Source organism: Triticum urartu, chromosome 4A, assembly GCF_056163025.1.
Source record: "Triticum urartu cultivar PI428250 chromosome 4A, HENAU_Tu73, whole genome shotgun sequence".
Classification (NCBI taxonomy): domain Eukaryota; kingdom Viridiplantae; phylum Streptophyta; class Magnoliopsida; order Poales; family Poaceae; genus Triticum; species Triticum urartu.
This window is the reverse complement of record NC_141876.1, coordinates 111,018,758-111,045,530: the sequence shown is the minus strand read 5'-3', so window position 1 is coordinate 111,045,530 and position 26,773 is coordinate 111,018,758. Positions and strand designations below refer to the sequence as shown.

At 45.8% G+C, this 26,773-nt stretch overlaps 4 protein-coding genes across 5 annotated transcripts; all 4 read left to right on the top strand.

Moving 5' to 3' along the window:
* Positions 1-4,124: 4,124 nt before the first annotated feature.
* On the top strand, positions 4,125-6,692 carry LOC125552018 (syntaxin-61). Its single transcript, XM_048715464.2, has 7 exons — positions 4,125-4,346; positions 4,888-5,001; positions 5,228-5,341; positions 5,461-5,618; positions 5,880-5,970; positions 6,128-6,193; positions 6,356-6,692. The coding sequence occupies exons 1-7, from the start codon at positions 4,293-4,295 to the stop codon at positions 6,464-6,466; spliced, it is 708 nt and encodes a 235-aa protein (XP_048571421.1). The 5' UTR covers positions 4,125-4,292; the 3' UTR covers positions 6,467-6,692.
* A 3,190-nt stretch (positions 6,693-9,882) lies between these two features.
* LOC125552017 (large ribosomal subunit protein uL3) lies at positions 9,883-12,515 on the top strand. The gene is made up of 6 exons (XM_048715463.2): positions 9,883-9,955; positions 10,135-10,234; positions 10,885-10,995; positions 11,181-11,485; positions 11,569-11,978; positions 12,077-12,515. Exons 2-6 carry the CDS (start codon positions 10,150-10,152, stop codon positions 12,333-12,335), a joined length of 1,170 nt encoding a protein of 389 aa, XP_048571420.1. The 5' UTR covers positions 9,883-9,955; positions 10,135-10,149; the 3' UTR covers positions 12,336-12,515.
* Positions 12,516-14,641: 2,126 nt separating this feature from the next.
* LOC125552016 (uncharacterized) lies at positions 14,642-19,035 on the top strand. Of its 2 annotated transcripts, XM_048715460.2 has the most exons (11): positions 14,642-14,795; positions 15,386-15,510; positions 16,653-16,733; positions 16,825-16,913; positions 16,990-17,064; positions 17,218-17,276; positions 17,363-17,431; positions 17,998-18,249; positions 18,339-18,419; positions 18,503-18,577; positions 18,658-19,035. In XM_048715460.2, the coding sequence occupies exons 2-11, from the start codon at positions 15,388-15,390 to the stop codon at positions 18,726-18,728; spliced, it is 975 nt and encodes a 324-aa protein (XP_048571417.1). In that variant the 5' UTR covers positions 14,642-14,795; positions 15,386-15,387; the 3' UTR covers positions 18,729-19,035. The 2 variants fall into 2 exon arrangements, with proteins under 2 accessions (XP_048571417.1, XP_087374067.1); XM_087517941.1 differs by having other exon boundaries at positions 18,339-18,577.
* Positions 19,036-19,186: 151 nt separating this feature from the next.
* On the top strand, positions 19,187-21,865 carry LOC125552014 (leucine-rich repeat receptor protein kinase MSL1). The gene is made up of 2 exons (XM_048715459.2): positions 19,187-20,424; positions 21,285-21,865. Exons 1-2 carry the CDS (start codon positions 19,634-19,636, stop codon positions 21,619-21,621), a joined length of 1,128 nt encoding a protein of 375 aa, XP_048571416.2. The 5' UTR covers positions 19,187-19,633; the 3' UTR covers positions 21,622-21,865.
* Positions 21,866-26,773: the final 4,908 nt, after the last annotated feature.

Below are 26,773 nucleotides of genomic sequence, written 5' to 3'. Positions count from 1 at the left end.
GGAGTCCAAACGGAATGAAACCTTCGGGAACGTGATTTTCAGAACAAACATGATCCAGAGGACTTGGACCCTACGTCAAGAAAGCAACAAGGAGGGCACGAGGTAGGGGGCGCGCCTACCCCCCCCCCCCAGACGCGCCCTCCACCCTCATGGGGCCTACGTTGCTCCACCGACGTACTTCTTCCTCCTATATATACCTACGTACCCCCAAACTATCAGATACGGAGCCAAAACCCTAATTCCACCGCTGTAACTTTTTGTACCCATGAGATCCCATCTTGGACCTTTTCCGGAGCTCCGCTGGAGGGGGTATCGATCACGGAGGGCTTCTATATCAACACCATAGCATCTCCGATGAAGTGTGAGTAGTTTACTTCAGACCTTCGGGTCCATAGTTATTAGCTAGATGGCTTCTTCTCTCTTTTTGGATCTCAATACAAAGTCCCCCCTCTCTTGTGGAGATCTATTCGATGTAATCTTCTTTTGCAGTGTGTTTGTTGAGACCGATGAATTGTGGGTTTATGATCAAGTTTATCTATGAACAATATTTGAATCTTCTCTGAATTCTTTTATGTATGATTGGTTGTCTTTGCAAGTCTCTTCGAATTATCAATTTGGTTTGGCCTACTAGATTGATCTTTCTTGCAATGGGAGAAGTGCTTAGTTTTGGGTTCAATCTTGCGGTGTCCTTTCCCAGTGACAGTAGGGGCAGCAAGGCACGTATTGTATTGTTGCCATCGAGGATAACAAGATGGGGTTTATTTCATATTGCATGAGTTTATCCCTCTACATCATGTCATCTTGCTTAAAGCGTTACTCTGTTTATTTGAACTTAATACTCTAGATGCATGCTGGATAGCGGTCGATGTGTGGAGTAATAGTAGCAGATGCGGGCAGGAGTCGGTCTACTTGTCTCGGACGTGATGCCTATATACATGATCATACCTAGATATTCTCATAACTATGCTCAATTCTGTCAATTGCTCAACAGTAATTTGTTTACCCACCGTAATACTTATGCTCTCGAGAGAAGCCACTAGTGAAACCTATGACCCCCGGGTCTATTTTCCATCATATTAATCTTCCGTCAACAAGCTATTTCCTTTTCCGTTTATTTTGCTTTCTTTACTTTGCATCTTTATCATAAAAATACCAAAAATATTATCTTATCATATCTATCAGATCTCACTTTCGTAAGTGATCGTGAAGGGATTGACAACCCCTTTATTGCGTTGGTTGCGAGGATTTTATTTGTTTGTGTAGGTGTGAGGGACTCGTGCGTGGCCTCCTACTGGATTGATACATTGGTTCTCAAAAACTGAGGGAAATACTTACGCTACTTTGCTGCATCACCCTTTCCTCTTCAAGGGAAAACCAACGCAGTGCTCAGAGGTAGCACTGGCCCATGTCATTGCAATCACGCTTGAGCCACCCCAGCTTCTGTTTTAGAGGTTCAAAATGGCAATTTTTCTTCAACATTAAGACCGCGGAGCCGGCATCCATCTTATCAGATGAATGTATTATCTCCTTTACCTAGTGCACCCAATGGGTTGTGGATTCACCTTCCTCTTGCTTGCAATTAGTCAAGTCCACAATCGACATGGGTTGCTTGCATGTATCTTTGAAGTTCTTAATAAACCGGGCCTTTAACTCTGCCCATGAGCCGATGGAGTTGGGTGGCAACCCCTTCAACCAAGTGCGAGCTGTCTCATCCAACATCATGGTAAAGTACTTGGCCATCTCTGCGTCACTGACCTCCAACAATTCCATGGCCATCTCATAACTTTCGATCCATGCCTCGGGTTGTAAGTCAGTCGTATAATTAGGCACCTTCCGAGGCCCCTTGAAATCCTTTGGTAAACGCTCATTACGTAGAGCCGGCACCAAGCAAGGGACACCTCTGTCCTTGTGGCCACACCTGCTTCAACAAAGGTCGTCGGATAAACCGGAAAATCTTGGTGAGCCGCCTGCTCAGCTGCCTATTGAACCGCCCGCTCAGCCTATTGGCGAATCCTCTCCTGGTCAGCCAAGTTAAGAGCTCCATCACACGCCGGGTCATGCTTGCGCGGCTGGTTATAGCGCTGGGCGTTGCTTGACACGGCCGCTGAATTCATATGCCTGCTATAGCTTGGGCTCCGGCTTGAGCAAGGGGTTGAATAAATTCTGTCTCGACTATAAGAGTATGATTCCTGCTATGCCAGAGCCGTCTGAAGAAGTTGTCTAACCCTTCGCGTTTCGATCACCGTCGAGAGTCGCCTTCCATGGGGAGAGCCGCCAAACGCGCCGATGCAGCGATCAGATTATCCAGAGGGCTAGGGAAGTGACCCGGTGGTATCGGTGTATAACGAGGCAGAGCAGTATTCACACCAGGGGGTTCCATAGCCCGCGGCTGACCCGGCGCCCCAGCCCCGGGTGTTGCAATCCGATTTGCCTCCGGCGGGTTACTAGGACCGGCTTCGGGTGTGTGGAAGAGGTTCCTAGGATCGTAAGTCAGGGGCAGACGTGATTGAGTCTTCCGGTGCCTCCTCCTCATGACCTCGTTTGATTCATTCAGATTCATCGAGAGCTGAAAAGCCTCTGATTGAAGCTGCTGAGCCCGAGCGTCCAAAGCCGCCCGCTCTGCAGCCATCCTGACGTCCTCCGCTGCCAAGTTTTTCTTGGCTTGAGCTACCTCCCCACATAACCGTGCCACCTCCGCATCATGCTGAGCCTTATCCGCCGGTTCAACCACGGCAGTTAACAGGGCCGTCATTCTATCCATGAGATCCATCAACACCTGAGCCGGTGGGCGCGCGGGGTCTCCTGACCCGGCCGCTGCCGTCCCGATGGTTATTGTTGTCGTAGCTGTAGAGTTTTGACCAGTCTGCGTACCAGTCATGAAGATCTCCGCTTTGTTCGGCGGCTCAAAGGGGTCCGGAATACTGCTGCCATCGGAACAGCCCCCAAGCCCGCCATCTTGTAGTTGATACAATTAATCCGTCTCATCTGTGGACGACTCACCGTCAGAATAGATGGCCGTCTCACCGCCATCCACAGATCCTTCAGAGAACTCCCCTCCATGGATGCAACCCACGAAGGCATGCTTCACGGCGGGTCTCGCACACTGAGTCGTCTCGATGAGGTCGGTGCAGATGTCCGGCTCAGGGCCCGGCTCGCCGGTCCGGCCGATGAAGACGTGGATTCCGTCAAAGGGGACCCGGTATCCGTACTCAATTGAGCCGACGTCGGGGCCCCAGCCTGCGTCGTCGATGTAGAGTTTGCCGCGACGACTCTTGGTCATCCAGCCCACAGCGTATCCCTTGAGCCCTTCGAAGCTACCCTTCAAGAACTCAAATCCACCATGCGCTGGCCCCACGATGGACGCCAACTGTCGTGGAATTGTCATGGCAGATGTCCTGGTGAAAGGACTTAGTCGTGGAGCCATCGCAACTAGGAAATTTAAAGGGGTTAATTGGGACAAAGGACACGAGAGGTTTTTATACTGGTTTGGCCCCTTGCGGTGAAGGTAAAGCCTAGTCCAGTTGATGTGGTATTGCTAGGTTTCGATGACCAAGGAGTGAAATACGCTAGCTTGGCTCTCGATCTGTTGTTTCTTGCCCTAAACCGCCGCTGGGTCGTCCTCTTATATACACGGGTTAACGTCCTGCGGCCTACAGAGTCCCGGCCGGCTCATACAACGTGTCCGGCTCGGTGACAACTTTTACATGCCTTATCTTACAAGTCTTATTCATACATGGCGGTTTACACTTACGGGCCTTAAGTCGCCTCTGGGCTTTGAGCCTACTACAAGCTTTATCATAAACCGTCACCTTGTATACTCTTCAGGCTTTCTTTGAAGTAACCCGGCATTGAGATTGACCCGACCCCTCCTGGGCGGGTCACACCTAGTAGTCATATCCCAACAGAATGGGAGGCCGTCGTCGACATTTTGGCACACAATGCATTCAGTCTCGACGTTTGGTCTTTGTCGGCTGAAGCCACGATGACAATTTTTTCCGTGAAAAGAAAAGAAAAGATTGTCAATAAACGTCAAAACCGATTTAGGTAGCCCATACATACTTTTAGGCCCAGCCTGCGAAGCCTGTAAGCTCACTCGGCCCATTAATGTGGGCCACCAACTTATTGGTCCAGAAATAACTTGTTTGCCCCGGTCGTCTTCTCCCTCGGCGGTGCCACCAAACCTGGCGAGCGAGCGAGCGGAGGAGGGGGTTCAGATCAGCTCATCGCTCCCTCCCTTTCTTCCCCCGATCCAGCTGCTCCCGATCGAGATCTGCCCGGTGGGCGATGAGAGCATGACCCCCGCGCAGGACCCCTTCTACATCGTCAAGGACGAGATCCAGGATTCCGTGAGTGACCTCCCTCCCCATTTCCCCGCTCCTACACCCACCTGATTTCATATTTAATTTGTTTCTAGTTTCTACATTTCGCTATTCACGAATCTGAGATGTTACGCTCTAGCCATGATCTGCGATTCTTCTGGCTCCTACGAGGTCCGGTAATGTGGGCTACCTGTATTGGGGCTTTGTGTGTTCGGATCCCAGGTGCATGCGTTTATAGCTTGGATCCATTGCAGGACTTAATGAATAATATTGACGGTGTAAATCTGAGATGGGAAACCAAACATTTTGGGTGTGTGCTACCTGCTGCTTAGTTTACGTGCATCTTGTGCATGTTTGGTGTCCTGCAGAGAAGCTTGCCTATGATGTCTGATTGCTGCATATATGCATACATCCAGAGTTGTTTGTCCATTGGGTTTTGAATTTTTGTTGACAATAATGTTTCCGTTCCCTTCATGTAAAATGATTCTCAAGAATTCCTAGAACCAGTCCCTTTCTTTTATTCGATGATGTCTATAACAACTTGTTTCCTTGCCCCATTGTCGTACAGATTGACAAAGTACAAGATACTTTTAATCAATGGAAGCAAGCACCTGAAAATACAGGAGAGTATGTTCATCTTACCAGAGAACTGCTAACCACCTGTGAGAGCGTCCAATGGCAGGTACACTAGCTTACAACCATATCTATGGCAAGATTCTAATCCTCTGTCCGGGATGCACTGAATCCCATGTTAGGAATGTTCTTATTGTATTTGTCGTATTTTGGGCAATGATATCGTATCGATAAGGTTAAGAGTTGGTCGTTATACAAATCATGTGCTCTTCCTTTTGTCGTATTTACCGTGTTCCATTTCTGAGCTGTTTTCTGCTTTTAATGTTGCAATTAAGGTGGATGAGTTAGAGAAGGCAATTTCTGTCGCTGAGAGAGATCCAGCTTACTATGGACTTAACGAGGTTGAAATTGGGAAACGGAGGAACTGGACTAGCACCGCCCGCAACCAGGTATGTTATTACATAATATTTGCTAATGTTACTGCTAACATGAATGATTAAGCTACAACCCGAAGTTCAGTAGCAAATTTAGTATGATATAGTATGTAACAAACTTGAAATTGTTCTAGGTGGTAGCCATACGGAGGAATGTTGAAGCTGGAAAGCACAAGACTGCCTTTGGACGTTCAGTCAATCCTTCCGAACTAGGCAGATCCAAGCAGCACATTGCTCAGGATAACGATGACTTCATTGCTTCAGAATCTGATCAACAGATGCTCCTGATGAAGTAACTTCTATACAAACTTAGCTTGTCTCGTAAGATTTATGTTTGCCCGTATATCTATTGAGAACGAAGAAATTAAGATTTAAAGATAAGAACCTAAGACTTAAAGATGAATTGAATTTCTTCCTCACAGAATCATGATGTTGTAAGTAGAAGCTCTGCATTTTATGTAATGCTACCTTCCAGAGGATAATTCTAGTTTTTTTGTACTTATATGAGCTGCTCTTAAACTACCATTGATAAATGGTTGTACTTCTGCAATAGGCGTCAGGATGATGAGTTGGATGCGCTTAGTGCTAGTGTCCAGCGAATTGGAGGTGTAGGTCTCACAATACACGAAGAGCTTGTTGGACAGGTATTCACTAACATTAAGAAATATGGGATGATTTAGATTTCCTTTGTTGGTTGCTTTCTTTTCCTATATTCATGAAGAGCCCGGTTAACTATATTGTGCCATAAGATGTCATGTCTTTCTCGCTTCGGTACTTATCTCCTTTTTCTACATTCATCAGGAAAAACTTCTAGGTGAACTAAGCCTCGACATGGAAACTACCTCCAACCGGCTCGATTTTGTGCAGGTATGCCTTATATCTTTTAGTGTAGCCCAGGACACGTTGTTTGGAACTCCGTGCATGTTTTTGCAACATATTACTGCAGCAAGCACAAATAATATATATCACCTAGTTTCTTTCTTCTGGATTCCAACGGACTGAAACTTCTCCACCGTTTTTGATTCGCAGAAAAGAGTGGCTATGGTTCTGAAGAAGGCCAGCTTGAAAGGGCAGATCATGATGATAGCTTTCTTGGTGGTTCTTTTCATCATCCTTTTCGTTTTGGTATTCTTGACTTGAGAGATGGAGTTTAAGTTGCATGAGTGTTTGCCATCAGGTGTAGAGTGCATAGCACATAAGTATAATTGATTCATGTAATTGTGTCTGGCCGTTATAGTTTTGTTCTTTGGGGATCTGCCTCTGCCAAGTAATATCAAAGTCATTTTTCGTGTAATATGGCGAATTTCAGTTGCATCTATAACAATCTCTACTCCTAATGGAGCAGTTGGTAGCCTCGTACGGTTTATTTTCGTCCCACCTTCCATGGTTTTTTTGTACCTCCTCTCACCTTCGCTGGTTTTTTTTGTCCCCTCTCTCCACCTCATTGGTTTATTTTCGCGTCACTCTCTAACACAACGAAAAAATCTGAGCAGATCAGAACTTTCCATACTGGCGCAAGTTATTTAGTAATATAGAATCAATCATGAACAATCTTTAAAAATAAAATCTAAATTAATTAACCTTACCTTAAATCACTCAATCACATTAATTAGAAAGCAAATATTTGATTTTCAGAAAAATCGTTCAATCACATTAACCTTATCTTAACTCACAGATGATGATCAATCTCCAAACAAAGGAAACAATACATAGAGGGAGCAGTAAATAAACTTCCTTTTTTATGACATGTATATGATCTTTTCTTTCCTTTTCGTTGTCGAGTGTTCTTGATTCTTGAGACCGATACTTGGGCTGCGTCACTGGGTCGCGACGGTGCCGGAGGACGAGGACGGCGAGGCCAGGTGCCGCGGTACCGCGTTGGTCTGGCCGGTGAAGGGGGCGAAGAAGGGCGGCTTCCCACCTTTCATGGTTTTTTTGGTACCTTCTCCCACCTTCGTTGATTTTTTTCGTAGATTTTTTTTTGTCCCCTCCCTCCATCTCATTGGTTTATTTTCGCGTCACCCTCTCACACAACAAAAGAAATCTGAACAGATTAAAACTTTCCATACTGTCGCAAGTTATTTAGTAATGTAGAATCAATCACGAACAATCTCTAAAAATAAAATCTAAATTAATTAACCTTACCTTAAATCACTCAATCACGTTAATTAGAAAGCAAATATTTGATTTTTAGAAAAATCGCTCAATCACATTAACCTTAACTCACGGATGGTAATCAATCTCCAAACAAAGGAAACAATACATAGAGGGGGCAGTAAATAAACTCTCTTTCTTATGACATGTATATGATCTTCCTTCCCTCTCCATTGTCGAGCGTTCTTGATTCTCGAGACCGATGCTTGGGCTGCGTGACTGGGTCGCGACGGTGCCGGAGGACGAGGACGGCGAGGCCGGGTGCCGCGGCACCGCGTTGGCCGCGGCCGGTGAAGGGGCGAAGAAGGGCGACTTTCCTGGCCGTGGCCCTCGGAGTTGGTGCGGTGAAAGCGGCACTTGAAGGACCCGGCGTGAGTGGCCGGCGTGCAGACGCACTTGGAAGCAGGCCCGTGGCCCGCGCTGGACGGCGCCGATGCCGACCCGGTCCACCTCCTTCGCGTATTCTTGGAGCTGTGGCTAGCCGATTTACATGAAATTAATTCCCTCAGTTGTGGTGGCAAATATATTACATATAATCCATATTGTTATGCACTAGTGTGTGTGTGAAATAGATGGATTATGGTCCCGTATCCAATAAGCTGGATATGTGTGTGTGTTAGAGAAAGAGAGAGGGAGAGGGGGAGAGAGTGAGGAAGAGTGTGTGTGTGAGGATTTGATGGTAAAAAAGGTCTCCAATGTAACTTGATATGTATGAGAATATTAATATTGAACTTTTTAAGTTAATTGGCCCGTTGCAATGCACGGATGTTTTATGTGTTGTTTTCCATTATATTCAATATAGAAACTCGCCGAAACAGAACAGATAGATAAAGGAATGGAAGTACCGCCCATCCGACACTTCATGTTCGATCCTGATACAATTGAAAATCCGACGGATGTGCTGCACTATATGCTATGCATGGATGGCTGGACGTATAGCGTCATACGAAAATCACACACATACAAAGGCTTTTTCGTGTTGGGTTTGTGCTAATCTTTCCCACATCTGTTAATTCCTTCCTCTTCCTCCCCTTGCCGTGTCATCATATTTGGCATATCTTCTCTCGTGGACCTCGTTAACCCCTCATCCATCGTTATTGATTGTGCCATCCCCACCTTTGTCGTCGTCAACTTCACCTCCTTGATATTCACCTCTCCTTTATCATCCTCCTTCACGCCTTCTCCTTCCCTGGTTGACCTACTTTCGTCCCATCTGCTATCCGTAGCAATTGGGGAGCATGTTCTAATGCCCTCGAACATGATTTTTTGAAGAGAAAAATGAAATCACCACGGATGCCCATAGGAGACACACAGTTTAAGAGTAGCTGTAGAGCCGTAACCAAGAATGAAAACTCTCATTTGAGAATAGAATACATTGCTTTTTCATCTTGTGTTAGTACTGCATATAACTTACAGACGTGAAGAAGTTCTCAACATAAAGGAAGGGAAGATGATTTTGGAAGCTATTACTCTGTTAGTGCTTTACAACTGCAAAATATTGAAAGGTATAATGAAGATGTTCGGTGACTAAAGCAGCCAAATGTGATGCTTAACCATAACATGGGATTCTATGTTGCACTTCATTTTTTTAAGGTAGACTCATGCTTGATCTCCCATAAGAACCGTGTTATACCCATATCGAATGCCCTCTAAATGTATTTGACTCTGGCTAACAGGTTGACATGGTAACCAACTTGCGACCATTGATCTCCTATGCTAGGGATAAAGGTTACGAGATCAATCATACTACTGGTGACGGTCATCGAAGCATCATTGTGATACGCCTCACATGTTTGACAAACCCCTCAAAAATTCCTCGGTAGCTTTCTTAACGCTTCATCTACATGGAACTTCAAGAAGGACACTCATGGAGCGCTCTAGTGTGGGGTGGGGTGGGGGGATTGAGAATTTAAAACTATAAGGTGTACTGACGTAGTCTTCTTCTTGCACACCTCTTGCAACTTACGCGGATAAAGAAGAACAAAACAACAAAATGTCGATGAACTTTGGAATATACATTCATAGACCCCCTCCCTTCTTTTCACCAAGAAGGCATTTTACGGGAAGTGACTCTTCAAAGCCCCCATATTCAGAGGTTTTTTCATAATAAAAGAAAAACTTCAATGATATATCTGATATTTTTAAAGGCAAATTCAGACTATCTGACGCGGCTTGGGTCGACATACGCCATCCACCCTCCCAGCTTGAGCCAGGCCTTAAAAAATTTTTTGGGAGAGAAAGCAGAGTAACCTTTTTTTTTCTAGGGAACGCACATTGGGCCGGAACCCACACGTAGAGCAGAGAAACGGGCCAGGCCTCATTAGCCCTAGCAAGATCCGCAAGGGGCATTTCCGTCCGACCGAACAAAACCCTCACCCCGGGGTCCCTCTTTATATAAGCTCTCCTAGGGTTTACGTGCCCTCCTCCTCCACACACACCACCCTCCCCCATCCGCCGCCGCCTCCACCTCTACAGGTAAACTGCGCCGCCTCCTCCCTTTCCCTCGTCTCTGCTCCCTTCTCACCGTCGACGGCGGCGGGCATTTCGTTGCCGCCAGGCTCTGCCGCCGCCGTTTCCAAGTCGTGAACTCGTGGTCGTTTCGTTGCGCTCTTGCGCTGCCTGGATCTGATGGGTTCCTGATTTGTTATCCACAGGGGAAGGAAGGGAAGATGTCGCACCGTAAGTTCGAGCACCCGAGGCACGGATCCCTCGGTTTCCTCCCCAGGAAGCGGTGCTCGCGCCACCGCGGAAAGGGTATGCCTGCTTGCTCTAGTTACTCTCCACCTGCAGATGATAGCCGTGATATGCTCTGTTTGTATGTTTAGTCGATCAAGTGAGGCGAGCCGGCTTGTGAGTATATACTGTTTGGGTGCGTCGCTTTTTATTGAAACCTGCTTGGGTTAGTGACCTTTTCGTGTGCAGTAGTAGACTCGTAACTAGGAATCCACGCCATAATTTGGCTTCCTTAGATTGCCTCCTGACCTAGTCCTCAGTTGGAGTTTTCAATTAGTTCCTGTGCAACCTGTAATCCTTGATTTGCACGTCTCAATGGTTGTTTTGTTGTTACTGTGATGCTGTTTTTCATGTCTATGTAAGGAACACAGCCAGTAAACTATTGTTGATAACATTTATAATAGATTACACTTGCATGTGTGCACCAGTTTTCAGTCAATTTTTGCTAGTCTTGAAAGATGCCAAACACTTGATGCACTTTCAGCAAATGTATACTTTAGTAAATTGCTTACTTTCAAATTCGTAGTGTTTTTAGCTTTTCCTGTGATTACATCAGTGGCATGTGGAACACTGCCTGTTTGATATTTCAATGCTGCTTCCAGTCATTGCGAAAATTTGACATTCCATTGATCTTGGTATGTCAATCTAATATTTGCCTGTCTTAATTGCAGTGAAGGCCTTCCCCAGAGATGACCAATCCAAGAAATGCCACCTCACTGCCTTCCTTGGCTACAAGGCTGGGATGACTCACATTGTGCGTGAGGTCGAGAAGCCTGGTTCCAGTATGTTTACTAACTCTCTGTCTATGTTCATATTCTTGTTTTACTCAATTGATTCCTTCCCACCATTATTGCTGTTGCAATGCCCTCTATCGTTACAGAAGTTGAATCATGAATCTGTTGACTCTATTTGAATTTGTAAATGGCTGTTGCATATGTGTGATAACACTCCATTTGATATTCCACAGAGCTGCACAAGAAGGAGACATGTGAGGCTGTCACCATTGTTGAGACACCCCCGATTGTTATTGTTGGACTTGTTGCCTATGTGAAGACTCCTCGTGGCCTTCGTACTCTCAACTCAGTCTGGGCACAGCATCTCAGCGAAGATGTCAGGAGGAGGTTCTACAAGAACTGGTGCAAGAGCAAGAAGAAGGCCTTCACCAAGTATGCTCTGAAGTATGACAGTGATGCTGGCAAAAAAGAAATCCATATGCAGCTTGAGAAGATGAAGAAGTATGCTACTGTTGTCCGTGTTATCGCCCATACCCAGGTCAGAAATTGTCTTGGTACTTCCTATCTTTTGCCCTTGTTGTTCACAGTAATGTTACTCATGTTGCTTTTCATGTGATTCAGATCAGGAAGATGAAGGGATTGAAGCAGAAGAAGGCTCACCTCATGGAGATCCAGATCAATGGTGGCACCATCGCCGATAAGGTTGACTATGGTTACAGCTTCTTTGAGAAGGAAGTCCCTATTGATGCTGTGTTTCAAAAGGATGAGATGATTGACATCATCGGAGTTACCAAGGGTAAGGGTTACGAAGGTGTTGTGACACGTTGGGGTGTCACCCGTCTTCCCCGCAAGACCCACAGAGGTCTTCGCAAGGTTGCCTGTATTGGTGCCTGGCATCCTGCTAGGGTGTCCTACACTGTTGCTCGTGCTGGTCAGAATGGTTACCACCACCGAACTGAGATGAACAAGAAGGTATACAAAATTGGCAAGGTTGGACAGGAAACTCATGATGCCTCTACCGAGTTCGACAGGTGTGTTTTTGTTTTGTTAGTGTTAGTTTGTCATCTATGTACTTTCTGGTCTGAATTGTATCTGGTGATGATCCATTTGCACTGGTTTGATCTTACAGGACTGAGAAGGACATCACTCCCATGGGTGGCTTCCCTCACTATGGTGTGGTGAAGGCTGACTACCTGATGATCAAGGGATGCTGTGTCGGCCCCAAGAAGCGGGTGGTGACCCTCCGCCAGTCCCTGCTGAAGCAGACCTCTCGTCTGGCCCTGGAGGAGATCAAGCTCAAGTTCGTCGACACCTCTTCCAAGTTTGGGCACGGTCGCTTCCAGACCACGGACGAGAAGCAGAGGTTCTACGGCAAGCTCAAGGCTTGAGCTGCTGCCCCGCATCATCAGTTATATCATTTTGTCAAAACGAACATGTGATACTTGGTTACTTCCCCTGCCTAAGTTTTGTACTAGCTGATGTTTTCAGAATCTGGCTCATCTATGAATTCTTCGTGTCATGTGCTACTGTTATTGTGATTTAGCTGTTGAAACCTATTTAGAGTCGTACCTGGTTGCAAATTTTCTGAAATGAGTCTGCTTGCCTAGAAGGTTGTTATCTTGTTTTCTGCGAGCTTTGAAGGAATGTGTACAAGCCATTTTCATTGTTACCGTACCGACTGTTAAAATTAGGTCAGCTTGTTCGAGTGACCACATAAAGGAAAACGATTCACATCGGTCGATTGTAGGGCCGGTCGCTTGCTCGTCCTCATCTCTGGTCGCACGCTCGTCGCCATCCTCACTCAGCTCCTCTGCTTGGATGCTTGTTTCTTGGCGAGCTCCCTACTGGCCACCTCCAACCCATCCTCTCTTGGCTTGTCTCGTTTCTTGGCGAGCTCCTCCCCTGTCCCCCTTTGCTAACTCACGCTTGCTTCGCCATCCTCTCTGGCTCGTCTCGTTTCTTGGCGAGCCCTGCCCCTATTTTTGAACTCACGTTTGTCGCCATTCTCTCTCGGCTCCTCACCGTTGATCTCTGCCACGAGCGCCTCCATGCCTGCTGAAGTGTGCATACTCACCGTTGATCTCCGCCATGAGTGCCTCCATGCCGGCCGGGGGTGTGCACTTGCACCATGCTAAGCTACGGTCCACCATTGCTAGAACCAGCAAGTGGCGGAGCTTGTCACCAAGAGATGGGCAGGCCAAAGAGAAGATAGCAGCCTACAGACTAGCCAGTGGAACCAGCGATGGCGAAAGTTGCAACCGGCGCCTGGATAAGCTATGATAGTGCCTGGTGAGAAGGAAGGGAAAACTGCAATCAACTCTCGTGGTAGCTACAATGTGCATCCTCACTGCTGATCTCCGCCACGAGTGCCTCCATGCCCGCCGGGGTGTGCAGCTGCACCATCCTAAGCTACTGTCCACCACTGCTGAAACCAGCGATGAAGAAAGCTGCAACCGGCGCCTGCATAAGCTACGATAGTGCCCAGTGAGGAGGAAGGGAAAGCTGCAATTAACTCCCGTGGAAGCTACAATGGGCATCTCACCGTTGATCTCCGCCGCGAGTGCCTCCATGCCCGCCGGGGTGTGCAGCCGCACCATACTAAGCTACTGTCCACCACCGTTGAAACCAACGATGGCGAAAGCTGCAACCGGCGCTTGCATAAGCTACGTCAGTGCCCAGTGAGGAGGAAGGGAAAGTTGCAATCGGCTCCCATGGAAGCTACAATCATTTTGCTTCGATTTTTTTGCTAGGACCGATGAGATGGCAGGCTGCGATGAGGGAGTCGAAGTTACGACTAGCGTCCGTGGATGCCACGATGTTGATGTCGAGATGCTGCAATGGGCCACCGCGATGCTACGATGGGAATCACTAGGAGCTGCAACTAAACGGTGACACCCGAATGTTGAACTAGAGAGCATCGATGTTGTAACCAGCGATGGTGAACATGGGTGTTGCGATAGGGGGATGGGGGGCGAGCTAGAACCACAAACAACCAGAGATGCGTTGGTGCTCCGACGACAACTATGGCCGAGCAACATCAATACCACCCGCAGGAAAGGGGCAACAAAGTTGCAATCGAGCTGCGGCCAGGCACGTCGTGGTGCTACCGACCAACGCGCAACCGTCCATCCTCCAACTCGCACAAGGGTAGAGAGTTGACCACACGCGTCTCTCGTTTTGCAAGAGGGCCGCGACTAAGAGGAACACATCAAGCGGTTTGGATGTGGCTGGTCCGGAGCTCGCGTGAGTTGACCAGCGCGGAGCATCGCCCTATGAAGTACTTCATCCATTTTCATAATGTAGTGCGTACAGATTTTTTGCAAAGTCAAATATTGCAAACTTTGATCAAGTTGTAAAGAGAACTATTTTTCCTATAATATCAAATATATATAGAATACGAAGCTACAACTCATTATGAATCTAAAGGTATATATTTGGCATTCTAGATGTAAATATTATTTTCCAGAAACAAACTTGATCAATTTGTGAAGTTTGACTTAAAAAAAATCTAGTGCACCGCTTGAGGGAGTATCGTTATCACAGGTGACGCACGTGTCAGCAGGCAGGCCCTGTAGTGACGCGGAGCCCCTCCCGCAGTCCCACTTGTCGGCTGGCCTCAACTGACAGTGGCACGCAGTCCCTCCTTATCCTCGAACCGGTCCATCGAGGCCACACGCCCACGCAATCGCCCGAACGAACGTCTGGAGCGCCTCCACGTCACCCGTAGGGACGACCGTAATGCGTCCATGAACCCCAACACGCCACGGTAGGTTCCCCCTCCACCCCCGTCGACCTCGAGGACCCCTCCTCACTCTCTCCGCAGGCAGAGCGGAGCAGCGAGCCCGAAGGTGCGATCGATTCCTTCCCCCTCTCCTCGTCCCCCGTCGATTCTTCATTCGATTCGTGCGGCGGCGGCGGCGGCGGCGGCCAGGAGCCGATTCGACCCCTCGCCTCCGCCGGGGAGCGCGCGTAGGCGGCAGAGGCGACGTTGCCGGCGGGCCCCCTGTTCGCGCCATTCCGCGACGCGGAGCGGAATCGGTGTCACCGCCGTCACTCCGGCAGCTTCCTGGGGTATGCGCCGCGGGCTGCTTTCCTGGATCAGGAATTCAGGGTATCGCGGGGCCATCTGCTCCTTCGTGTTCCCTTCTCTTCCTTTCGAAGAAACTCGCACCCTGCCGTCATGGCGTGTCTTCCTAGGCTTCTCATTCCGTTTCGCGTGGGTTTAGCTTCTCATCTCGTGCACCGTTTGCTGCAACCGACTGCTGGGGTTAGGGTTCTTGGGGGGTGTATGAGTCGCGGCCGGCGGTTATCCGATTTATCATGTCGCCTCTTACGTTTTTATCCTTGCGTCTCATCTCCTTTCATGTCTACTACCTTATTTCCGTGCACTTTATTCATGCTGCTGCTCTTGCCATGCTAAAACCTATCTTATTCATAGCCATGGATAGATACCAAAGGGTGGAGAAGCCTCGGAATGAGACACCGATTCGCGAGAATGAGATCAGAATCACTGCGCTCGGGAGGATGAGGAACTATATCGGCTATGGGATGTCGTTGCTTGAGGTGACCCCCCTTGCTATGCTTTGTCATTTCGTTTTGTCCTTATCTGGTGTTCAATAAGCAACAATTTCTTTGTATGCTATTTTTAACAATCTGGTAAATGCCTCGATAGTGGAGATATGTTCAGGAATACTGCTCAACATCCTATGCCTGCGCTCACATGTATTTAATTTATCATTAAGTGTTTCTATTTGCCACCGAGTATGATGTTAGATTTTTTATTTATAATTCTACTAGGTATGTGTCTCTGTGGTGCCACGGGGGAACACAGTAAGAGAATCATATGGGACAAATCTTGATGCAAAGCAAATAGACAAAATAACATTACATTTTGGTTACAAAGTATAGATTTCCAGCTATTTCTTAAACTGATAAAATAGATATGTGCCCATGATTAATCTGCTTTATTGGGTTACCAAATACTATATGAGTTCGATTGATATTTATTTACCTCTGGGCCGTGAATTTTATTGTTATTTATTGGATTACCAAAGATGACTGATCAGTACCAGGTTTTACCAGAAAAAACAATTTATTTATGGACCGTGGATTTATTGCTAATTTCATATACATAGATTGATCTGGTTTATTGGGTTACCAAAGATTGGTTTGATGAAACCAGAAGAGGTGAAAAACCAAAAAAATCGGTGGAGGGTGGGAGGTTGGACGAAGGATGGACAAAACTGAGTGAGAGATGGAACATTAGGTTCTTTTTAAGTAAAAAATAAATAAAGTAGAGACACCTGCCCGACTTTGGGTTTTCTTGGTTAATATTTTGTAGTGCTTCTTTGTCCACTACTTCTTGTTCGACCCTGACAACGGAACTTTGTGAAGCCTTTCAATTTGTCTTTGTTTCACTTACTTACCATTCGATCTTGATGCCTGAAGTATCTGCAGGTTATCAGCTTATAATAAAATGATATGAACTCGTGTGCAGTTCACATGAATGTCGAAAAGCTACCTTCATATTTGCATATACCGCTTCAGTCATTATTTTATGAAAACCTGTTGGTGGTCAGTGGTCAACAGAATTTTTCAGAATCCCTAAATGGTGTTAATCTTGACTTCATTTTGGTTGAATTCATAACTGAACCACTTTTTTTTTCTTCCTCCTACTGTATATTTATTTGTATGCATTTTTTCAGGAAAATGGGCATGATGAGATCACTATCAAAGCCATGGGACGAGCCATAAATAAGACGGTCATGGTTGCTGAATTGATCAAGGTTAATAGTAACTTCTTCTGCCTTAAAATATCTGTTATTAATGTGGTTATTTGTTATTTGTTTTGCTAATTTGACACATAATGTTCCTCAGAGAAGGGTTGCTGGTCTCCATCAGAATACGTCTATTGAATCTGTTGGCATCACCGACACATGGGAGCCTCTGGAAGAAGGCCTTGTCCCGTATGGATGTACATATATTCTTTTCTTCAGAAAAAGAAGAAAGATTTATTGCCACACTAATGCACTTTTACCACAGGCTAGAGACAACTCGTCAGGTATCAATGATTACCCTAACATTGTCCAAGGAACCATTGGATACGTCATCTCCAGGGTAAGGCAAACCCTGTCCTTCCACTCATTTTTGTACAACCAGATATTGAATCAGTTCAGATTCAGCCGCTTTGAGTTCCCTTAGCTGTCTATTGTTGTTCAATATTGGAAACTGGCCGTAATTTGTCTGCGTATTGTGGGTATATACCCTTAGGTACCAGCCACCCATACCAGCTGAAGAGGTGAAACCTGCTTTTGATTATGAACATGAAGGTGTTGCTCTGAGTTGATCCGCTCCACCGATTTTTATTTTTCACATGTATCACCATTTGATCACAACGTCCTTCATGGTAATTTAGGATCCTTTCCCTCTGCTCGTGGGAGAGGTCGTGGTGGACCTGGTGGCGGCCGAAGGGGCAGGGGCAGAGGTATCTTCTTTTCTCATGTCTTTCTGAGCACACAACTTTCAGACAGTAACTCATATGGCCCTCAGATACGACCGTATCTTTATAACATTAACATTCCATGTTGCCAAGTTACAGTATCTTATTACGTACTCCCTCCGTCCGGAAAAGCTTGTCCCTCAAATGGATGTATCTAGCACAAAATTTGGTGCTAGATACATCCATTCGAAGGACAAGCTTGGGACAAGCTTTTACGGACGGAGGGAGTAATACATAATACAGTTTACTCCTTTACACATGCATAGTGGATTTTAAATGTCACCACATCTAATTTATGACACGCTCAACCTTTCATACTATTTCTTGCCTTTTTGTTTCTACATTGAATAGTTTAAATCTTGAGGGTGAATTCATTGGGCACCATCTAGTTTTCTTGCATTCTAAGTTCGCAGTGCTTCAATCGGCTCCATTTTCTGGACTTGTTTTTCAGTCTACATTTATAAGTTTGTCCAGAGTACATGCGTTAGTTTCTTGCAACAAATCATATGGACAAGAAACTATGTTAATTCTGTGATGATAAACAAGTACAGCTATTAGCAATGGACCCCCTCCTTATGACTGGGGTGAAGAATGGGAGGAGGATGGAGACTATTACTACAATGGTAGAGGCAGAGGGAGAGGCCGGCTAAGAGGAAGGGGAAGAGCCCGTGGCTACCACGGAGGTGGTCGACGTGGTGGCTATGGCTATGATTACGGTTATGGTGGCAGGGGTGGCTACTATGAAGAGCGGGGTGGATACTTTGATGGCGAAGCAGATGAGTATCAACCCCCTCCAGGCCGTGGTAAGCTCAGTCTGATGTATCATTGTTTCTGTTTTTCATTTTTTGCATGCCCCTATCTCACATGGCTTATGTTCCTCATGGTTTCTCAGGGCGTGGCAGGGGAAGAAGAATGGAGCAGAGTGAGTACTACAATGGCGAACCAGATGAGTATCGCCCTCCTCCAGGCCGTGGTAAGCTCGGTCTCACATACCATCTTCCTGTGGCTTTTGCATGCCCTTTCCTCTCATGGCTCCTATTCTCCATGGCTTCGCAGGGCGTGGCAGGGGAAGATGGATGGAGCAGAATGAATACTTCGACGAACCTTATGAATACCCTCCTCCAGGCCGTGGTAAGCTCGGTGTGACCTATAATGTCGCCGTGCTTCTTGCAAGCCCCTACCTCTCATCACTAACATTCGTCGCTTTGCAGGTCGTGGCATGGGAAGAAGGGGAGGGCCATGGCGCGCCCGAGGCCGCGGGCGTGGCCCGATGCTAGATTGAACTGGGACATGCCAAGTGCAGCAAACCATGAAGCTAGCACTGCTGTGCTTAATTACCCGATGGTTTTTGCTTACCCTGTTGCTCCATGTGGGGCTCTCTGACGTGAATCTTTATGCGGTCTGATGCTGTACGACTTGCCGCCGGGCAAATTTTGTGTGGCTTACCTGTGGTTTGTTTAGCTAGGCCAGCCAGCAAAGTACCTCAACACCTAGTAGAACGTGTGAAATATGTTTCGGCCTCCCGTTTAGTTATCTCGGGTTTTACCTCTCTGTGGATGTGAATGCCAAGCAGGCTTGTTTGCTTCGAAGTCTGCCGTATCTCTTTCGCTTGTTGGAGCTAGACAGAGAGATTAGAGAAGGGAGATTAAGGTGAGAGTTTGGTAATGCGGGGGATCACACAATAATCTCATCTCGTGAACCTGTTTTACTGTTTGGTTAGGCGCTCTCCGTGAAAAATATGTCCTGATCTCTTACAAAGTTTAGGATCAAGAAGCAGTAAGTTCAACAGATTGCAGCCGTCGCAAACTAAGCACAAAATAGACGCATGTTCGCCTTGAATCTGAGGCGGAAGCCCGTCGAACACAAAGTATAATGTGACATCATATCAGGTTCTCCTTCAGTACTGAGTGTATTTTTTACTATCAAGTGCATCAAATGTACTCCAGAATATACCTGTGCGGACGCTAAAAAAAAAGAATATACCTGTGCGTAAATATACACGGCCTGCAGAAGAGAGCGAGGAGACTGGCTAGTCAGCAGTCAAAGTCTTCCTCGCAGGAGAAATAGTCAACCGCAATCCGCCGAACGTTCTTGACCCCACGGGCGACTCTTCCTCTTCCTCCCACTCTCACGAATCAATAGGCCACATCTTCCTCCCCACTTCCGTGGTTACCCGGCCCTGCAGCCATGGACGGCGTGTACCAAGCGCTGGTCGTGACCGTGGCTGCCTCCGTAGGCATCTCCTTCCCCTGCCTCCTCGTCGCCTTCCTCTGCCGCCACCGCAAGAACCGCCTCCTCGAGCCGGACCACCGCTGCCCGTCGTCGTCGTCCCTCCCAGTCTCCGCCCCGGTCGGGATATCGTCGGAGCTCTCCTCGTCGTGGTCTCTGTACGGATCGGCCGTCGACTCCTCGCTCAAGAAGCTCGCGCTGGACGACCTCGCCAGGGCCACCGGCGAATTCTCCCCGGACAACATCATCGGCGACGGCAGCTTCGGGTTCGTGTACCGCGCCGTGCTCCCGGACGGCGGGCCCGCGGTGGCCGTGAAGCGCCTCTCCGCGGACCACGCCGCCGGCGCCGGCAACCGCGAGTTCCGCGCCGAGCTGGAGGTGCTCGGCAGCCTCAGCCACCGCAACCTCGCGCGCCTGCTCGGCTACTGCGCCGCCGGGCGCGACCGCCTCCTCGTCTACGAGCTCCTCGAGCGAGGCAGCCTCGACGCCTGGCTGCACGGCGACGCCGCCTCGGCCGGTGGCCTGCTCCCGTGGCCCGCGCGCCTCCGCGTCACCCGCGGCGCAGCGGCCGCGCTCGCCTTCCTGCACCACGACCGCCACCCGCCCGTGCTCCACCGCGACGTCAAGTCCAGCAACGTGCTACTCGACGAGGGGTTCGAGGCCAAGCTCGCCGATTTCGGCCATGCGAGGGTCGTCACCGGCGGCCCTGCCGCGTCGCAGCTCAGCACGCAGGCCGCCGGCACAGCGGGGTAATGCACTGGCCTTCTTGCAAATCACTTCACTTCAGAGTTCACATTTTGCGCATGTTTTCAGTGTTGAAAGTAAATACCAAATCAAGTTTCAAACAGACCCGTAAACCTTTTAGAGCACGAATGCATCAGACGACATGAAATTCGACTGAATATAGTGAAAAGTTGGATGAGGCATAGTTTAAACTGACTTTTCAGTAGACCCACCTCGTCCTGCCGTCCTTTTATATGGAAAACAAATATAAAAATACGAGACTATCTAGGACTAGCCCTTGTAGGTATATTTCTATTGAAGAAACTCTAAGCACAACAAGTCGCCCCGTGACTCCGTGAAGCGTATACGGTGACTGTTGCTGCGCACCGATGTGATCTCAGTATCATATGATAAATCGGTATTCTTGATTATGACCAACAAGTGAATTTTTAGAACAAGTTCAATGACCACTAATGAGTTTTACTCAGATTTAAGTAGCCCAACATCGTTTCTATGGAAGCAGGAGTGGTACCACCTGCCAAGCTATGTTTTTCTAGGACGACCAAAATTATTATCTAACTACTTTGTGGTTGCATGTTTTGCATTTTTGTTTACATATGAATACAAGGAGTGGTTTAAAGTTATGCATAGAAGACAAGCTCAGTGCAGCGAAGTTGAGTATGTTGTAGTTACGGTAGTACGGTTTACGATTTTTAGGCAACAAAATACTAGTTAGATTAAAACATAAATGGACACATAGTTCGGTATTACAATGCCTTTCTTTGCAATAGCAAACACCACATTTCTCATATTTTAGACCATCGATAGGATTACTGTGCTTCAAAAAGGATATATGTGATCTTATGTTTATGCAACTGTCACAAAGGTACATGGCACCAGAGATACGTGAAGGCGTGGGAGCAAGCGTGAAAGCAGATGTGTACAGTTTTGGCATGCTAATGATGGAGACAGTGACCGGTCGACGACCAAGCTGGCCAATGAAGAACATTAGAGGTAAGGAAGTAGAACTATTGAAATGGGCAAGGGAAAAGGTTGAGGCCGGCATATCCTCGGAGATTGCGGATCATCGAATGGGTTTAGAAGGGGAAAAGGAAACAAAGGAGGTGAAAGCTTTCTTGGACATCGCACAAAGTTGCACAGAGGAGTCTCCTAAGTATCGACCGACAATGAAAGAGGTGGTAGAGAGGCTCAATAGGCTGTGAAAGTTTCAAATCAAATGTTCTCTCTAATTAAGATTGAATGACAACAAGAAAAGCTCAGTGGATTGACTATGCCATGATCAATTTGAGTTCCCCTACTGTAACATATAGGTCTTATGCTAGTACTTAGTTTGTTTTACAAATTGTGCGTATTTTGTGTATGAGGAGCTGATGACATGTGTGAAAAACACATATGTATTTCGAGTTGTACAAGGAAAATGGGCGACCAATATGTCTTACACCCTTCTAGGCACCCCCCTCACCCCCGCTGTATACACACCACTACTCGATTCTAGCACCTCCAGTAGGCATCTTTCTTCATTACCAACCAATTCAAGTAGTCAATAATGATAACTTTAAGGTCTAGAGCATCATCCAGATTCCCATATCCATGCTCTAGCTATCAAGCAATAGAGGCGGAACAAGTCACAAGCTAGGTAAAACTGTTGAAACTATGTCGCTCATACACATAATATGAAAGATTTAGCAAGGTGGGAATGTTTTTCGAGCTATCTATTATGCTTGTTTGATTAAAGACGAAACCCATGTATGAAACTATTTACAAAGACTCTCAAACTGAACTATCTCTGTGCAATTCTAGTGTTGAGAGGGCATTTTCTTCAAACACTTGCGCATACAGTACAGAATGCATTCTCAGAAGATGAGGGAGAGCATTACTTGAACGATTACCTAGTTACTCTTCCTATAAGAGCGTTCTTTATAAAGTATTGCATAATTCCATCCAATGGCGACATCAGGCCCTAGGTAGCCTGGGCTGCCACCTTGGGCATGGCCGAGAAATCCTTCATGGACTGTAGCTACAAGGCCGGTTTGGGCTGATCTTGACTCTGCCATTGTTTCCACCCTTTTCCTTCTAAGCATGAAAAATAGAGTTACGGTGTAATTTTATCTTTTGTTATGTATTTTATGCTATTGGTTTGGAAAGCTGTGCAAAATTGCCCCCTCTATCATTAAGAACCCGGATACAACTGTAAGGTTGGTTTCAAAGATGCAACACAACAGGAGTCATGTGGATGCCAAATTATTGCTAGAAAACAACTGAACAATTTCAAGTGAAAATTATAAAACATGAGAGTTATTCCAAACCATATATGAATTAATTTTCAAGTAAAATTATATGCTCAAAATTACAAGTGGATTATGTTGCTCACGCAACAATTTCCCCCGTGGAATGATTTTCTCCATTCTCTTTTGTTAGACTCTTTCCCTTTGTTATGGAATAGATTTCTCCAAATTATTTTTTGGTAGCAGTGTGCTATGAGGTTTTGCTTGATTCTAAGAGGGGGAAAAAATCTACGATAGTAAAATACCCAAGGGGATCCCCTCTTTCCATTGGGACATCTTCTCCACCAGGACATTATCTGGCAGTTAACGAAGGAGGTGAAACCCTAGGCGCAAAGTCCAAGTTTCCGAATAGCTTAGGCCTAACCTCATACTGGGTTAGCATATGACTCGAACTCACTTGTGGCTTTGTCCTCACCTTGGGCAAAAAGGTAATACGAAGTTGCTACCACATGGACTATTGAGTTTATATGTTGGTGTGTACTCACTTTTATAAGTTAGCGAAGCTTATCACAACCATACTCACACACATGGGCCATCATGAGAAATGGCCAGGATGTCACTATGGGCAAAAATAATGATATGTAGAATGCCAATAGCATCTATATAGCCATTGATAGATTAGAAAAAGCAGAAAATAGATCCTAAAAACAATATAGAAATCCATAATAAATCTAGACATTTTAGATAAATCACAACTAGTATAACAAAAACCATAATTTTAACAGAAATAAATACAAATATGTGAATAATACTAGGAAAACATCAAATTTTATTAGTAGGGCAAGTAAGTTTCCAATTCATGTGCATGGGATTATGAAGACATGCGGCACACTAGTCAAACAAAGAACAAAGCAACACAACTCATCTCATCTCAAATAATGGTTTGAACATCATCTCTAGTCCTACTTACCAATTGACCTTTTCCTTTCCCTTTTCATGTAAAAAACTGCTAACTTTATTTTATTTTACCATAGAACAATTTTCCATGGTCTTTGCATCAAAATATGAGACATGCAAAGATCATAGGATTGGAGATGAATCCATCATTTCATAGATGAGAACAATATGAAATAGACAATCTCATTGACACATATACAAACATACCTGGAGACATGGATGAATATAGAAACACAAGGGAAATCATGGCATGTCCCATCCATGGAAAAGAAGGTCAAAAGATATAGGAAATGACCTAGGGGTGTAGGAGGACATCTATCAACGCGTAGGCATGTGTTTCTTTTCATACCGGGAATCATTCAACCACAAATGACTAAATTTAAGATCCACCCTAAAATTGGTTTTAGGCTCGCTCCGATTCCCTCCATGATGTGATACACATAGGCTAGTTTACATGATTTTGATTCTTGTTTGAACTTGCAACAAAAAAGATCTCTAGGTGGACATGGTGCTCCCGATCTCTCTGCCTCTTTGGATAGAAGCACCACACAAATTACCTCTGCTTGCTGAATACATGACCGTGCATTACACACATTGTTCCATCTTTTCCCTTGTGCGTCGTATGGTGTCGCGTGACAATATTCTCACGAATAACTTTACAACTATCCACTTTTGTTTCTCTTTCACGACCCCCATTTCATGACAACATAACCAGACTTAGAAATTTAGTCGGTTCTCACCTCCTCAGATGCTTCGGTTCGAATAGCTGTAAGAAGATAGTGTGCATGTATTACAAAGATAAACCCATGGTGAAAAAATGCATAAGTTAGATTTTTGAGGAGCACAAGGGATCCCCTCGATGGAGAGATCATCTCCATCGGTACCCTGTGTCACACCCTGAAAATTGCATGAATTAACTAAAGCAGACACCGACCATTAATCGAGCCATCATTTTTAAAATGATATTGCCTTGACTGATTTCAAGTGTTTATCTTCATTTTTTATTGGATGTTTCAAAGTTTATCTTAGTTGTTTTATTTGGTGTTTCCATAGGATTATATTTCATAGAAAATCCTATAACTATCCTCTTCCAATCATATGGCCTAAACTATTCCCACTGATCATGGCATGTGGTTAAACCCCCATTTTTGGCCAAAAAGCAATTAAGCCCATCTTCTTTTCCAACACTCCAAAGTAGAGCTTCGAACTATCTATATTTTTTTCCATAACATAAATTTATTAAATTCATTTATGAGGTCTATTATATATAAGATTACCATTCCCTTCAAAAAATATTAGTTCCAAAGATATTAAGTATTTTTTGGATTCTTTTGAAAGGCCAGAAATGGCACCCCCAAATTTTTGTGGAGATACTTGTTTGATCTTTCTGGTCAACATATGTGAGTCTCACCACATGGTCGTGTGTACTCCCTGCGTCCACGAATAAGTGTCTATCTACCTTTTGTCCTAGGTCAAAGTTTTATAATTTTGACCAACTTCATACAAAAGAGCAGTGATATATATGACATCAAGTTGATATATTATGAAAGTACATTTCAAAATGGATCTAGTGATACTAATTTAGTGCCATAAATGCTACCACTTTTTCCGATAAAGTTGGTCAAAATTTTAAAACTTTGACTTAAGACAAAAGTTGGAAGTACACTAATTGGCGGACAGAGGGAGTATTATGTTGCCCAAACATCAATCAAACGTCCTTGTGGTCAAACCTAGGGTTTGATGTTTTTCTCATTCCTCTTGTTGGTAAAATCCCTAGAAAATTACTAGAGACTCTCCTCATTACCCATGGCACGATGGTGTTTAACTAATGATGGGTGAATACTAGTTCCATGCTCGTTTGTGGTTAATTTTCTATGAAAATTGAGAAAAGTACATGAATGTATGAGAAGACCAATAAACTACCCTGGAGAAGATCTTGCTAATTGTACGACAATATGAAATTCACCCTAGAAAATATATTATATCCGAAGAGCTTCCTAGGCGATTCTTGGAGATAAGCTATTTTTCTTGCTCATGGGTTCTTCCCCTTTACCTCCTATTTAGATGATACCACATAAATGATCCAACTCTTTCGCATTGCTTCATCTTTTTCTGTATGCTAGCTCCTAAGTTTGGATATTCCGCACTGAAAAGAAAACATGATATGAGAAGCCATATCGACGCTCGAGGTGTGACGCCCCCGATTCAATCGTACACTAATCATACACGCAAACGTGTACGATCAAGATCAGGGACTCACGGGAAGATATCACAACACAACTCTACCAATAAAATAAGTCATACAAGCATCATATTACAAGTCAGGGGCCTCGAAGGCTCGAATACAAGAGCTCGATCATAGACGAGTCAGCGGAAGCAACAATATCTGAGTACAGACATAAGTTAAACAAGTTTGCCTTAAGAAGGCTAGCAAAAACTGGGATACAGATCGAAAGAGGCGCAGGCCTCCTGCCTGGGATCCTCCTAAACTACTCCTGGTCGTCGTCAGCGGGCTGCACGTAGTAGTAGGCACCTCCCGAGTAGTAGTAGTCATCGTCGACGGTGGCGTCTGGCTCCTGGGCTCCAACGTCTGGTCGCAGCAATCGAGTATAGAAAGGGGGAAAAGAGGGAGCAAAGAAACCGTGAGTACTCATCCAAAGTACTCGCAAGCAAGGAGCTACACTACATATGTATGCATTGGTATCAAATGGATTAATGGTATCATATGTGGACTGAACTGCAGAATGCCGGAATAAGAGGGGGATAGCTAGTCCTTTCGAAGACTACGCTTCTGGTAACCTCCATCTTGCAGCAGGAGAAGAGAGTAGATGGTAAGTTCACCAAGTTGCATCGCATAGCATAATCCTAACCGATGATCCTCCCTTCGTCGCCCTGTGAGAGAGCGATCACCGGTTGTATCTGGCACTTGGAAGGGTATGTTTTATTAAGTATCCGGTTCTAGTTGTCATAAGGTCAAGGCACAACTCCAAGTCGTCCTGTTACCGAAGATCACGGCTATTCGAATAGATTAACTTCCCTGCAGGGGTGCACCACATAACCCAACACGCTCGATCCCATTTGGCCGGACACACTTTCCTGGGTCATGCCCGGCCTCGAAAGATCAACACGTCGCAGCCCTACCTAGGCACAGCAGAGAGGTCTACACACCGGT

Bases quoted from the DNA above. Each gene is read 5' to 3' on its own strand.
- LOC125552018 (XM_048715464.2), top strand. From the start codon at position 4,293: ATGACCCCCGCGCAGGACCCCTTCTACATCGTCAAGGACGAGATCCAG. The intron at 4,347-4,887 runs GTGAGTGACCTC...ATTGTCGTACAG, and splicing joins AGGACGAGATCCAGGATTCC to ATTGACAAAGTACAAGATAC. The intron at 5,619-5,879 runs GTAACTTCTATA...CTTCTGCAATAG, and splicing joins CAACAGATGCTCCTGATGAA to GCGTCAGGATGATGAGTTGG.
- LOC125552017 (XM_048715463.2), top strand. From the start codon at position 10,150: ATGTCGCACCGTAAGTTCGAGCACCCGAGGCACGGATCCCTCGGTTTC. The intron at 10,996-11,180 runs GTATGTTTACTA...GATATTCCACAG, and splicing joins GGTCGAGAAGCCTGGTTCCA to AGCTGCACAAGAAGGAGACA. The intron at 11,979-12,076 runs GTGTGTTTTTGT...TTGATCTTACAG, and splicing joins GCCTCTACCGAGTTCGACAG to GACTGAGAAGGACATCACTC.
- LOC125552016 (XM_087517941.1), top strand. From the start codon at position 15,388: ATGGATAGATACCAAAGGGTGGAGAAGCCTCGGAATGAGACACCGATT. The intron at 16,914-16,989 runs GTATGGATGTAC...CTTTTACCACAG, and splicing joins CTGGAAGAAGGCCTTGTCCC to GCTAGAGACAACTCGTCAGG. The intron at 18,578-18,657 runs GTAAGCTCGGTG...GTCGCTTTGCAG, and splicing joins ATACCCTCCTCCAGGCCGTG to GTCGTGGCATGGGAAGAAGG.
- LOC125552014 (XM_048715459.2), top strand. From the start codon at position 19,634: ATGGACGGCGTGTACCAAGCGCTGGTCGTGACCGTGGCTGCCTCCGTA. The intron at 20,425-21,284 runs GTAATGCACTGG...ACTGTCACAAAG, and splicing joins CAGGCCGCCGGCACAGCGGG to GTACATGGCACCAGAGATAC.